At 54.2% G+C, this 14,345-nt stretch overlaps 1 protein-coding gene across 1 annotated transcript in view; it reads left to right on the plus strand.

Annotated features, from left to right (window-relative positions):
- The window catches only part of LOC145339777 (GON-4-like protein), a gene marked incomplete at its 5' end in the record, with an annotated part of 35,812 nt that extends 21,603 nt beyond the window's left edge, over positions 1–14,209 (plus strand). The window contains 7 exons of the mRNA XM_080184304.1: positions 522–665; positions 2,373–2,516; positions 7,066–7,179; positions 7,836–8,022; positions 9,332–10,523; positions 11,154–11,256; positions 12,965–14,209. Of these exons, the coding sequence (XP_080040430.1) occupies positions 522–665; positions 2,373–2,516; positions 7,066–7,179; positions 7,836–8,022; positions 9,332–10,523; positions 11,154–11,256; positions 12,965–13,105 (2,025 nt within the window). The remainder of the gene's footprint in view (positions 1–521; positions 666–2,372; positions 2,517–7,065; positions 7,180–7,835; positions 8,023–9,331; positions 10,524–11,153; positions 11,257–12,964) is intronic.
- Positions 14,210–14,345: the final 136 nt, after the last annotated feature.

The following is a 14,345-nucleotide window of genomic DNA, read 5'->3' on the forward strand; positions in this document are numbered from 1 at the left end:
CTCAGGTTAAAAGCAAGATGATGTTCACCCAGAGGGTAGTGGGAGGTCTGGACCTCCCCCACCAAGACTCTTTAGAATCATAAAATCCTATAGTGCAGAAGGAGGCCATTTGGCCCAATGAGTCTGCACAATCCTACCTCGGCTGTAGCCCCATAACCCTATGCATTTACCCCAGCTAGTCCCCATGACACTAAGGACAGTTTAGCACGGCCAATCCCCCTAACCCGCATGTCTTTGGACTGTGGGAGGAAACCCATGCAGATACGGGGAGAACGTGCAGACTCCACACAGACAGTGACCCGAGCAGGGAATCGAACCCGGGTCCCTGGCGCTGTGAGGCAGTAGGGCTAACCACTATGCCACTGTGCAGCCCCGAACCTAAACTTAATCTCTCTCCCCTCCCCCTGAACACATGGAAATTTGACTTCATTCAGATTTCCAGGAGTAGCAGTAGGTCATTCAGCCTGTCTGTGCTGTTCCGCTGCCCTGTGAATTACAATCCCAGTGTCTCCTTCCCTCAGTTCGAGGAGCAGCAAGCATTCGACAAGAGCCGCAAGTTCCTGCGTCAGCTGGAGATCTGCTTCGGTGAGAACCCCTCACACTACCAGAAAATCATTAAAGCCCTGCAGAGCTGCATGGTCTGTTCCCCACCGGACATGGCCGAGGTGAGAGAGCGGGGAGGGAGGGGGGAGTGGGAGGGTGGGGGGCTGGGGGGGGGGGAGAGAGGGAGCCAGGCAGTACTGGAGCTAGGTGGAGGAGCCCGGGACGGGGTGGGTGGGGGGGTGGAGAGCAGGACTCCTTAGAAAGCACACTCTATCTCTCTCGGGGGGAGGGGGTGGCATGAAATGTCAGCCAGATGAGGTGCACGCTGTCTCGACTCACAAGAAGGAACACTGGGTTGCAGCTTTGAGTGCCGTGCAGAGATAAGGAGGGACATCAGGGCCAAGCTCCTGTTGAAGCATTGCTTAGAGACACCTTTACTCTGTATCTAACCCTGTGCTGTACCTGTGCTGGGAGTGTTTGATGGGGGGGACAGTGTAGAGGGAGCTTTACTCTGTATCTAACCCCGTGCTGTACCTGTCCTGGGAGTGTTTGATGGGGGGACAGTGTAGAGGGAGCTTTACTCTGTATCTAACCCCGTGCTGTACCTGTCCTGGGAGTGTTTGATGGGGGGACAGTGTAGAGGGAGCTTTACTCTGTATCTAACCCCGTGCTGTACCTGTCCTGGGAGTGTTTGATGGGGGGACAGTGTAGAGGGAGTTTTACTCTGTATCTAACCCCGTGCTGTACCTGTCCTGGGAGTGTTTGATGGGGGGGACAGTGTAGAGGGAGCTTTACTCTGTATCTAACCCCGTGCTGTACCTGTCCTGGGAGTGTTTGATGGGGGGGACAGTGTAGAGGGAGCTTTACTCTGTATCTAACCCCGTGCTGTACCTGTCCTGGGAGTGTTTGATGGGGGGACAGTGTAGAGGGAGTTTTACTCTGTATCTAACCCCGTGCTGTACCTGTCCTGGGAGTGTTTGATGGGGACAGTGTAGAGGGAGCTTTACTCTGTATCTAACCCTGTGCTGTACCTGTCCTGGGAGTGTTTGATGGGGGACAGTGTAGAGGGAGCTTTACTCTGTATCTAACCCCGTGCTGTACCTGTCCTGGGAGTGTTTGATGGGGACAGTGTAGAGGGAGTTTTACTCTGTATCTAACCCCGTGCTGTACCTGTCCTGGGAGTGTTTGATGGGGGGGACAGTGTAGAGGGAGCTTTACTCTGTATCTAACCCCGTGCTGTACCTGTCCTGGGAGTGTTTGATGGGGGGACAGTGTAGAGGGAGCTTTACTCTGTATCTAACCCTGTGCTCTACCTGTCCTGGGAGTGTTTGATGGGGGGACAGTGTAGAGGGAGCTTTACTCTGTATCTAACCCTGTGCTGTACCTGTCCTGGGAGTGTTTGATGGGGGGACAGTGTAGAGGGAGTTTTACTCTGTATCTAACCCCGTGCTGTACCTGTCCTGGGAGTGTTTGATGGGGGGGACAGTGTAGAGGGAGTTTTACTCTGTATCTAACCCCGTGCTGTACCTGTCCTGGGAGTGTTTGATGGGGGACAGTGTAGAGGGAGCTTTACTTTGTATCTAACCCCGTGCTGTACCTGTCCTGGGAGTGTTTGATGGGGGGGACAGTGTAGAGGGAGCTTTACTCTGTATCTAACCCTGTGCTGTACCTGTCCTGGGAGTGTTTGATGGGGGGGGACAGTGTAGAGGGAGCTTTACTCTGTATCTAACCCCGTGCTGTACCTGTCCTGGGAGTGTTTGATGGGGGGACAGTGTAGAGGGAGCTTTACTCTGTATCTAACCCCGTGCTGTCTCTCTCTCTCTCTACAGCTGAAGGTTCAGGTCTGGCAGCTGTTAAAGGGTCACCATCACCTCCAGGATGAGTTCTCTCTCTTCTTTGACAACCTGCGGCCACCAAGCAGCAAAATGAGCGACTTCGAGGAGGTGAACTGGACGGAGGACAAGGAATACGAGGTGAGCTGTTCGGCTATAGAAGGCTGCACCCAGTGTCCTGTCACTTCCTGGGTGAGGGTTTTGCAGGATGTGTTGGGGCTGGCTGGATCCCCCCCTCCCGCAATCTGGAATGGAGGAGGGGGTAGATTCCCCTGTCCTGAGTTGTGATCGATCAACTGCCTGCCTTCAGGCATGGGGGGATTTCATAATCACTGTCACATTAACGTTTGACTAAACTCTGATCGCAGGGAGCAGGTATCTGTTCCAGTCCTGAGCAGTTTGGAATCTGCATCCCTGGTTAACCTGTCGCATTGCAGCCTTGCTCCGGTCACTGACAAGGGCCTGAATGCCCGTGTGAGCTGCTGACATCCAGACACAGTCCCACTGAGTCCACACACCGCCCCCCGCCGAGCTGGGGCTGGTCTGCAAGGCAGCAGCCTCAGTGAGTGCAGTCCTGCCTGTGGCAGATGATGAGGGTGATGGTATTGGCAAGCTGTGCTCTCTGCTCCTGATAATCCCTACGGGAATTCCTCAGGATAGTGTTCCAGGCCCAACCACCTGTGGCTGCTTCATCAGTGACCTCCCGTCCTCCCTCCCATTGAAGGGAGGAGTGGTGAGGGATGGTCACCATTCCACAGAGGGAGAGATGGGGAGGGGGAAACGGAGGAAGAGTAATAGAGAGAGAGACAGAGCAGGAGAGAGAGAGACCACCATACCAGAGATTGCAGTGGATCACCAACAGAGAGAGAGGGCCTTCTTTTATTTAACTCATTTGTGGGACATGGGTATCACTGGCTGGTCCAGCATTTATTACCCATCCCTAGTTGCCCCTTGGAGGGGCAGTTGAGAGTCAACCACATTGCTGTGTGGCTCTGGAGTCACATGTAGGCCAGACCGGGGTAAGGACAACAGATTTCCTTCCCTAAAGGGAACCAGATGGGTTTTCCCGACAATGGGTCATCAGTAGATTCTTAATTCCAGATATTTTTTATTGAATTCAAATTCCACCGTCTGCCGTGGGCGGGATTCGAACCCGGGTCCCCCAGAACATTAGCTGAGCTTCTGGATTCTTGTGATAATACCACTGGGCCACTGCCTCCCTGTACCACAGACTCCAGTGGATCACAGAGAGATGGAGGGTCTGTGGTCGTATCACACGCTCTCTGTGGTCACACACTCTGCAAGTGAGAGCAGCTGGAGGTTCGAGTTAACAGATCCCAGGGCTTGGCATCTGCCTCTGGAGCTGAACTCCATTTGGATGGAGATGTGTTCAGGACGTGTGTCCCTGCTGTGGTCACTGGACATTTGCATGCATTAAAGCATTTAACATTGCTCCCTCAGCCTGGGCCCACAGCTTCACGGTGACACAGTGGGTTAGCACTGCTGCCTCACAGCGCCAGGGACCCGGGTTCGATTCCTAGCTTGGGTCACTGTTTGCGTGGAGTCTGCACATTCTCCCTGTTCAACGTGGGTTTCCTCCAGGTACTCCGGTTTCCTCCCACACTCCAAAGATGTGTAGGTTAGGTGGATTGGCCATGCTAAATTAATCCTGGTATCAGGGAGATGAGCAAAGTAAATGTGGGATTACGGAAATGGGGCCTGGATGGGATTGTGTTCAGTGCAGACTTGAGGGGCCGAATGGCCTCATTCTGCACTGTAGGAGTTCTATGATTGTACTAAGGGGCCATGGTTTGAGGATAAGGGGTAAACCTTTTAGGACTGAGGAGAGGACAAGTGGGGAATGTGTGGAATTCACTCCCACAGAAAGTAGTTGAGGCCAAAATGTTGTGTGATTACAAGAAGGAATCAGATATAACTCTTGGGGTTAAAGGGATCGAAGGAAATATTACTGTGTCCAGTTCTGGTCACCCTATTATAGAAAGGATACTATTAAACTAGAAAGAGTGCAGAAAAGATTTACTAGGATGGTACTGGGACTTGATGGATTGAGTTATAAGGACAGGCTGGATAGACTGGGACTTTTTTCTCTGGAGCGTAGGAGGCTGCGGGGTGATCTTATAGAGGTCTATAAAATAATGAGGGGCACAGATCAGCTAGATAGTCAATATCTTTCCCCAAAGGTAGGGGAGTCTAAAACTAGAGGGCAGAGGTTTAATGTGAGAGGGGAGAGGGTCCAGAAGGGCAATTTTTTTCACAGAGGGTGGTGAGTGTCTGGAACAAGCTGCCAGAGGCAGTGATAGAGGCAGGTACAATTTTGTCTTTTAAAAAGAAAGCATTTAGACAGTTATATGGGTGTGATGGGTATAGAGGGATATGGGCCAAATGCAGGCAATTGGGACTAGTTTAGGGGTTTATAAAAAAGAAGAGGAGGATTGGGAGAGGTTTAAATGTCAACAAAGAATGACAAAGAAGTTGATAAAGAAGGGTAGGATAAACTATGAAGCTGGGCTAGCGCTTAATATAAAAAAGGATAGTAAGAGTTTTTATAAATATATAAAAAGGAAGAGGCTGACTAGGGTGAACGTTGGACCCTTAGAGGATGAGAGGGGGGACTCAGTGGTAGGGGATGGGGAAATGGCTGAGGCCTTGAATAACTTTTTTGTTTCAGTCTTCACGGAGGAGGACGTGAATAATTTGCTGGGTGTTAGCGATGGAAAGATGGTAGGAGTGGAGGGCCTGAATGACATTATTGTTAGTAGCGAGGCGGTGCTCGACAGACTGGAGGGACTGATTGTGGACAAGTCCCCAGGACCGGATGGAATACATCCAAGGGTTCTGAAAGAAATGGCAGAGGTGATGGTGGATGCCTTGGTGATTATTTTCCAAATGTCGCTGGATTCCAGGAAAGTGCCGGAAGATTGGAAAACGGCTAATGTTACGCCGTTGTTTAAGAAGGGTGGCAGGCAAAAGGCGGGGAATTATAGGCCGGTTAGTTTAACGTCTTGTAGGTAAAATGTTAGAATCCGTGAGCAAGGAGAAAATAGCGAGGCATCTTGAGGAGAATTGTTTGATAGAGCAGACGCAGCACAGTTTCGTTAAGGGGAAGTCGTGTCTGACGAATTTATTGGAGTTCTATGAGGATGTGTCTAGGGCGGTGGATAGAGGAGAGCCGGTGGACGTGGTGTTTCTTGATTTTCAGAAGGCGTTTGATAAGGTGCCTCACAAGAGGTTATTACAGAAGGTTAGGGGGCATGGAGTTGGGGGTAGGGTGTTAGCGTGGATAGGGGATTGGCTGTCAAATAGGAGGCAGAGAGTGGGGGTCAATGGGTGCTATTCGGATTGGCGGTTGGTGACTAGTGGAGTGCCCAGGGGTTGGTGCTGGGACCTCAGCTATTCACCATTTATATAGATGATCTGGAGGAGGGAACCGAGTGTATGGTGTCGAAATTTGCTGATGACGCCAAGATTGGTGGAATGGCAAATTGTGCGGAGGGTGTGGAGAGTCTGCAGAAGGATCTAGATAGGCTGGGCGAATGGGCCAGGAACTGGCAAATGGAATTTAATGTTGGCAAGTGCGAGGTGGTCCACTTTGGTAGGAATAATGGTAGGAAGGACTATTACTTACATGGCGAAAAACTGCAGCAGATGACGGTGCAGAGGGACCCTCGGGGTCCTTGTGCATGAGTCGCAAAAACCCAGCCTGCAGGTGCAGCAGGTGGTCAGGAGGGCGAATGGGATGCTGGCCTTCATAGTGAGGGGGATTGAATATAAAAGTAGGGAGGTCTTGCTGCGGCTGTATAGGGCACTGGTGAGGCCGCAGCTGGAGTAGTGTGTGCAGTTTTGGTCGCCGCACTTACGCAAGGATATTTTGGCCTTGGAGGGAGTGCAGAGGAGGTTCTCTAGGCTGATACCGGAGTTGAGGGGGTTGAACTATGAGGAGAGGCTGAATAAACTAGGCTTGTACTCGTTAGAGTTTAGAAGAATGAGGGGAGATCTCATTGAGACGTATAAGATGATGAATGGGATGGATAGGATAGAGGTGGAGAGACTCTTCCCGCTCAGAAAGGACAGTAGGACTAGGGGGCACAGCCTCAGGATAAAGGGGGGGCGGTTTAGAACGGAGTTGAGGAGGAACTTCTTCACTCAAAGGGTGGTGAATCTCTGGAATTCTCTGCCCGTTGAGGTGGTGGAGGCTGCCTCGCTAAATATTTTTAAGATGCGGGTTGATGGGTTTTTGATAAGCGAGGGGATTAAGTGTTATGGGGAGAGGGCGGGAAAGTGGAACTGAGCCACGACACATCAGCCATGATCTTATTGAATGGTGGGGCAGGCTCGAAGGGCTAGATGGCCTACTCCTGCTCCTATTTCTTATGTTCTTAAAAGGGTGGCATGGACAAGTTGGGCCGAAGGGCCTGTTTCCATGCTGTAAACCTCTATGACTCTAACATGAGAGGAAGGGGGGAATCTGGATCTTGAATTTGATGATCAGCTATGATCAAAATGAATGGTGGGGCAGGCTTGAAGGGCTGAATGGCCTACTCCTGCTGCTTCTATTTTCGATAATGATAGAATATAAAGCAGAGTGAGGTGGGTGGAAGTGGGCTGCCACTGCAGCTGTCTCTGTGGGAGAGTGAGCCACTGACTCTAACCTGCTCTTTTGGTGTTGCAGTTTGACGGATTCGAGGAAGTGGTTCTGCCGGATCTCGAGGAGGAAGAGGAGCTACAGAAAATGACCCCACCCCCGAGGAGTAAGCGGAGGAGGGAGGGCCATGCACACGAGAAGGTACAGAGCGCCAGGCTGGGACGTCAGTCATTGCTGATGGGAGCAGGGGGAGAGTTCGCTCAACATCAGGGACTCTCTAACACTCCCCGGGGGAAGACCCGCTGTGTCACGCTGTGCCCGGGGGAGACCCGCTGTGTCACGCTGTGCCCGGGGGAGACCCGCTGTGTCACGCTGTGCCCGGGGGAGACCCGCTGTGTCACGCTGTGCCCGGGGGAGACCCGCTGTGTCACGCTGTGCCCGGGGGAGACCCGCTGTGTCACGCTGTGCCCGGGGGAAGACCCGCTGTGTCACGCTGTGCCCGGGGGAGACCCGCTGTGTCACGCTGTGCCCGGGGGAGACCCGCTGTGTCACGCTGTGCCCGGGGGAGACCCGCTGTGTCACGCTGTGCCCGGGGGAGACCCGCTGTGTCACGCTGTGCCCGGGGAGACCCGCTGTGTCACGCTGTGCCCGGGGGAGACCCGCTGTGTCACGCTGTGCCCGGGGGAGACCCGCTGTGTCACGCTGTGCCCGGGGGAGACCCGCTGTGTCCACGCTGTGCCCGGGGGAGACCCGCTGTGTCACGCTGTGCCCGGGGGAAGACCCGCTGTGTCACGCTGTGCCGGGTTATATTTAGGGTTTTGCTGTGTCGCTGATATATTTTCCACTTTATTTCCTAGACCGTGGACACAAAGGCCTCAAAGGGGAAAGATTCTGCGGCTGTGGGGGTTCCGGACGCCTGGATCACAGCGGCTGGGGTGAAGGAAGCAGTTAAAGGTTCTGATCCAGTGGAAGGTTCCCCAGAGGAAACCCTGGCTCTGAGTTTGAACAGCAAGGATTCTTCATCCCCTGGGACCCGGGCCCCAGGTATGTGTGTGCGCGTGAGGGTATGGAGGAGCTGTGTGAGGGTATGAGGGAGGGGGTGGGGGAATGGGGAGGGTGGGCACAGAGCGGGGCCCCTGGAATCCCTCTGTGCAAACCCTGATTGGTGAGACACGATGATAGTGCAGGAAGAAGACCCTCATTCATTGGGCACTGGAGAAACTCCCCTTCCCCACTCCCTTCCCTTCCCTTCCTCCCCACCCCCCCCTTCCTCCCCTCTCCCCCACCTCCCTTCCTCCCCTCTCCCCCACCTCCCTTCCTCCCCTCTCCCCCACCTCCCTTCCTCCCCTCTCCCCCACCTCCCTTCCTCCCCTCTCCCCCCACCTCCCTTCCTCCCCTCTCCCCCACCTCCCTTCCTCCCCTCTCCCCCACCTCCCTTCCTCCCCTCTCCCCCACCTCCCTTCCTCCCCTCTCCCCCACCTCCCTTCCTCCCCTCTCCCCCACCTCCCTTCCTCCCCTCTCCCCCACCTCCCTTCCTCCCCTCTCCCCCACCTCCCTTCCTCCCCTCTCCCCCACCTCCCTTCCTCCCCTCTCCCCCACCTCCCTTCCTCCCCTCTCCCCCACCTCCCTTCCTCCCCTCTCCCCCACCTCCCTTCCTCCCCTCTCCCCCACCTCCCTTCCTCCCCTCTCCCCCACCTCCCTTCCTCCCCTCTCCCCCACCTCCCTTCCTCCCCTCTCCCCCACCTCCCTTCCTCCCCTCTCCCCCACCTCCCTTCCTCCCCTCTCCCCCACCTCCCTTCCTCCCCTCTCCCCCACCTCCCTTCCTCCCCTCTCCCCCACCTCCCTTCCTCCCCTCTCCCCCTCCTCCCTTCCTCCCCTCTCCCCCTCCTCCCTTCCTCCCCTCTCCCCCTCCTCCCTTCTTTCCTCCCCTCTCCCCCTCCTCCCTTCCTCCCCTCTCCCCCTCCTCCCTTCCTCCCCTCTCCCCCTCCTCCCTTCCTCCCCTCTCCCCCTCCTCCCTTCCTCCCCTCTCCCCCCTTCCTCCCCTCCTCCCTTCCTCCCCTCTCCCCGCTCCCCCTCCTCCCTTCCCTCACCTCTCACCTCCCCCCTCCTCCCTTCCCTCCTCCCCCCTTCCCTATGATTGCAATGCCCCATCGAGTGAAATAGCTCATTAGAACTCACTGGGTTTATTGATGCAGAATGTTGGGGGGTGGTGAGGGGGTGTGTTGGTGTCAGACATTCGGCCCCTTTGGGAGAGAAGGGGGTAATGTGAACAGACAGGAGATTGGGGGGGAGAATCTCTCAGCCCCTCGCTGTATCTCGCAGAGTCTCCACTCACCCTCTCCTTCCTCTGCAGGTAGCAACACCCCAAGGGGCTGTGAGGAGATACATCCGGGGAGGGGTCCACGGCTCCCAGGAGATTCCTGCTGCCTGGAGGAGGGCGATGAGAATGGAGTCAAAGTGTCGGAGAGGGTAAACAAGACCCCCGTGTCCCCCCTGCGTTCTGCAGATGAGACCTGGAGCCCTGCCAGTGAGGGGGACGGCAGCGAGAGCCAGGGGCCGGAGGAGGGTCTGACTGATGGCTCGGACCCTGTGCCCCATTCCCCATGCTGCCCCTGGCGGGAAGAGTTGGGGAGGAGGAGAGGGGGCTGCCCTTCCAACGCCACTCGCCCAGAGACTGGAGCGGAAGGGAAGGAGGAGAGGAGGGAGCCAGGGAACTGTTGCCAGGACACAGCGGTGCTGTCAGAGGGGGAGGACGCAGCGAAGGAGGGGGGGTCTCCGCCCCAGTGCAGGTCAGCAGCAGCGAGTGGAGTGCGAGAGGAAGGGGACACTCTGAGTGTGCACGGAGCACCGAATGTAACCGGGGAAGTGGTATCGTTGAGGCTGGAACTGGCACACACAGCGTCAGGAGTCCGGAGTGATGGCCCACAGGGAAGGGGGAGATCCAGCACTGAGCAGGTGACAGGATCCCCAGCACCTCCTGTCGAGACGCCGGCACCCCTGCGGGGGAGGGACTGCGGAGCGGCGCTTGTAGGGAACACCTCACCCTGGGAGACTGCAGCACAGAGAGACAGGAAGTCCGAGGAACGGGCCACGCTCACCGAGACAGGATCTGTCTCCAGGGAGCCACCCCGAAACCCGGCTGGCCATGCCTCAGTCAAGTTCGCCACAGCCGGAGCGCAGGTCCGCTTCATGAGCTGCCAGAAGCTGTCCGATCTCTTGCCGGTGGACTTGCAGCTGACGCTGGCTCACGGACACTCACGGGACGCGGGCGGCCTGGACTCTGCTGACCACGAGCCCCCCAGAGGCCAGGCCACTGCCATTCCCTCGCCCAGACTGTGGGAGACGTGGGAGGGGGCAGCCCGGGACAGGCTGGTGACCCCCTCCGCTGCCGTGGGCTCCGAGAGGCCGCTCCGTCACACAGACAGCAGAGCCAGCTCCACAGGGGAGGAGCAGGAGGATGAACAGGACAGGCAGGCTCAGGCAGCTGTCTGTGCCAAGAACAGCCGTCTCAGCTCAACAGGGGAACGCGTGGTGCTGTGGACACGGTAAGATCATTCTCTCCATTCACCCCTCTCTGTCCTCCTGCTACCAAACAGACACCCCTTTACAGCTTTACTCTGTATCTAACCCCGTGCTGTCCCTGTCCTGGGAGTGTTTGATGGGGGGGACAGTGTAGAGGGAGCTTTACTCTGTATCTAACCTCGTGCTGTACCTGTCCTGGGAGTGTTTGATGGGGGACAGTGTAGAGGGAGCTTTACTCTGTATCTAACCTCGTGCTGTCCCTGTCCTGGGAGTGTTTGATGGGGGGACAGTGTAGAGGGAGCTTTACTCTGTATCTAACCCCGTGCTGTTCCTGTCCTGGGAGTGTTTGATGGGGGGACAGTGTAGAGGGAGCTTTACTCTGTATCTAACCCCGTGCTGTTCCTGTCCTGGGAGTGTTTGATGGGGGACAGTGTAGAGGGAGCTTTACTCTGTATCTAACCCCGTGCTGTTCCTGTCCTGGGAGTGTTTGATGGGGGACAGTGTAGAGGGAGCTTTACTCTGTATCTAACCCCATGCTGTTCCTGACCTGGGAGTGTTTGATGGGGGACAGTAGGGGCCCTTTCACAGAATGAAATGAGTAGGATTCTGTGGGTATAAGGATGAGGAATTTGTGCTGTTTGATGTGTTTGCAGGGAGGCAGACCGAGCGATTCTCACAGCCTGCCGGGAGAGCGGGGCGAATGAGGATACCTTCAGCGAGGTGGCACAGCAACTGAACAGCAAGTCCGTGCAGGAGGTGAGTGAGACTCATCCTCAGTGTATACACAATGCTTCATGTGTGTGTCTCTCTCACTGTCCCCCAGCCTGGCTCTCTCAGCACATTCACCCAGTGTGGTAGCAAGCTTTAAAGACCGAGTTCTTGTCTTACCCGGGCTAAGAGTATCGGCCAAAGCCGGTGTCCGGGATGACTAGGCTTTGCCTGTGATTAGTACTGCGGCAGAGTTGATGAAACCTGTACTGGGCACTGAATGGGAACTCAATTCAAGAGAACGATACAGATACAGGTGGAGATCGGATTCAGAGCTTGCTGCACGCCCACGAGAGAGGGTCGTGTCTGTATCAATAGATTAACAGAGGTACACAGCCTGGAGACAGGCCCTTCAGCCCAACTCCTCCCTACTGACCAGGTTTCATAGAAATTCATAGAATCCCTATGCTGCAGGAGGCCATTCAGCCCGTCGAATCTGCACTGACCACAATCCCACTCAGGCCCTATCTCCATAACCCACATATTTACCCTTCTAATCCCCAGACACTAAGGGACAATTTAGTCCGGCCAATCCACCTAACCTGCACATCTTTGGACTGTGGGAGCAAACTGGAGCACCCGGAGGAAACCCATGCAGACACTGGGAGAATGTGCAGACTCCACACAGTGACCCAAGCTGAGAATCGAACCCGGGTCCCTGGCTCTGTGTGGCAACTGTACTAATTACTGTGTCTCAACTGAGCTAGTCCCATTTGCCTGCGTGTGGCCCGTATCCCTCTAAATCTTTCTCTATCTACGTACCTGTCCGAATGTCTTTTAAATGTTGTCGTTGTAGCTGCCTCTACCACGGAGTTTCCCTCGAGTGTAAGATTCACTGACTGTAAATGGGTGGATAAGTGTTGGCTCCTTCTCCATATTTCACCACCCCTCCAGCTGTGATTCCCAACTAGGGGACTGCTTTGTGTGGGAATAAGTGCATGTTCAGTTTATCTACAAGTCGGCTTACATTAACACTGCAATGAAATTACTGTGAAAATCCCCTTGTCGCCACACTCCGGCATCTGTTCAGATACACTTAGGGAGAATTTAGCACAGCCAATACACACTAACCAGCATGTCTTTCAGACTGTGGGAGGAAACCCATGCAGACATGGGGAGAGTGTGCAGATTCCGCACAGGCAGTGACCCAAGGCCGGGAATCGAACCTGGGTCGCTGGCTCTGTGAGGCAGCAATGCTAACCCACTGTGCCACCATAAAGGAACGAATGGGAAGGGGCATACGTACGTGGCCGTTAGATTAAATGTGTAGAGTCTGCACACTGGTGCAGGTTGTCCTGTCCAACTGAGTGCTGTGCTTAGAGGTTTACAGCATAGAAACAGGCCCTTTGGCCCAACTTTTTTTAAACCCCTAAGCTCGTCCCAATTGCCCACGTTTGGCCCATATCCCTCTATCCCGATCTTACCCATGTAACTAAATGCTTTTTAAAAGACAGAATTGTACCCACCTCTACTACTGCCTCTGGCAGCTTGTTCCACTCACCATCTCTGTGAAAAAATTACCCCCTGGACCCTTAAACCTATGCCCTCTAGTTTTAGACTTCCCTACCTTTGGGACAAGATATTGACTATCTAGCTGATCTATGCCCCTGTTATTTTATAGACCTCTATAAGATCACCTCTCTGTTCCAGATTCCGTTGCATGGAGGGTTTACTCTGTCCGTCTCCTCCTCTCCAGGTCTCGCAGCGGTTTCGGGAGCTGATGTACTTATTCCACACCTCCGGAGATGTCAGCACGGATGAGGAAGAGGACACTGTGAGTGCCAGCAACCCCGAGCAGTTTGCTGATCGCCTGGTCTCTGACGAGGAGCAGGAGTGATTCTTCCCCCGCCTCCCTCACCCCACAAGCTCTTGCTGGGTCTAAACACAGCTAACATTCCTGGATCTAAATCTCTTGCCTGTTGTGCTGAGGAGGTGGGGGGAGCTCTGAACTGTGCCACATCCTTGCTGACGTCCTCCGTCCCACCTGCTGGACCTTCACCCTGTGAGTGTTTTAACTTCTGTCAGACACACTACGTTCACTATTTATTGAAGCGATGTTAGCCCGGGTTTGGGTTGGCCTTGCCCCACCTGCTCTCAGTGTTCCTCTAACAAGAGAGGGACTGGAGGCTGTTGACTGTGGAGGAGCCGTCTCCTGGCCTGTGTCAATGGGATTTTTAAAAAAATCGTAGTCTTGCTGCTGGATTGAGTTCTCAGCTGTTTGATTGCACTTGCCCTCTGCTGGGATACAGTCTGTCCTGAAGCTGCAGAAAGCCGAGTGTCTGTTGCGCCGGGTCACTGTGCGCACGTGTAACACTGCCTTGGTTTGTATTGAGGTTGTTCTGTGTATGAACAACGATCTACTCTGGCACCGAATACAGTATTATTTCTTCTTTACAGAGTTAGTTTTTAACAGAAGTCGCCTTGGTTGGTGGTTAACCCCCCCCCCTGAGGGCAGTAAGAAGTAAATCAATGTAATGATTCCGATACAATGAAGGTTTTCAAAGTTTAAAGTATATTTTCTTACTGAGTGACTGGAGGATTTTAAACAAGGGGTCCTCAGCGTGTGACTGTGCACAAGGCCAGTCTGAGTAAAAACTCAAAGGCTGAAGTATATAATCTCCTCACGTCTGAGTGTGAAGGAGTTCAGCAGAAAACAACAGCTACCCACTGTTCTTTGCAGGTCCCAGGTAGTGGTCTCCGTTCTAATGATGTGCTGTAAATATATATGTGTAATGTATCCTCTGTATAGCTTAAGTTATAGTGACTTGTGTAATATTTATGTTTGTACTTCTAGAACTGTGTGCGGGTCAAAAATTAGCTCAATAAATCTTTTCACGCAGGTGGGGCTGAGTACTTTCAGTAGAGTGAGTCGCACTGCTGCTTCACAGCACCAGGGACCCAGATTCAATTCCCGGTTCAGGTCACTGTCTGCATGTGTTTCCTCCCACAGTCTGAAAGATATGCTGGTTAGGATGCGCTGGCTGTGCTAAATTGTCCCTCCGTGTACCTGAACAGGCACTGGAGAGTGGCATTTTCACACCAACTTCATTACAGCGTTAATATAAGCCTTACTTGTG

Source organism: Carcharhinus amblyrhynchos, unplaced genomic scaffold, assembly GCF_965287045.1.
Source record: "Carcharhinus amblyrhynchos unplaced genomic scaffold, sCarAmb.v2.hapA scaffold_668, whole genome shotgun sequence".
NCBI classification, from domain to species: domain Eukaryota; kingdom Metazoa; phylum Chordata; class Chondrichthyes; order Carcharhiniformes; family Carcharhinidae; genus Carcharhinus; species Carcharhinus amblyrhynchos.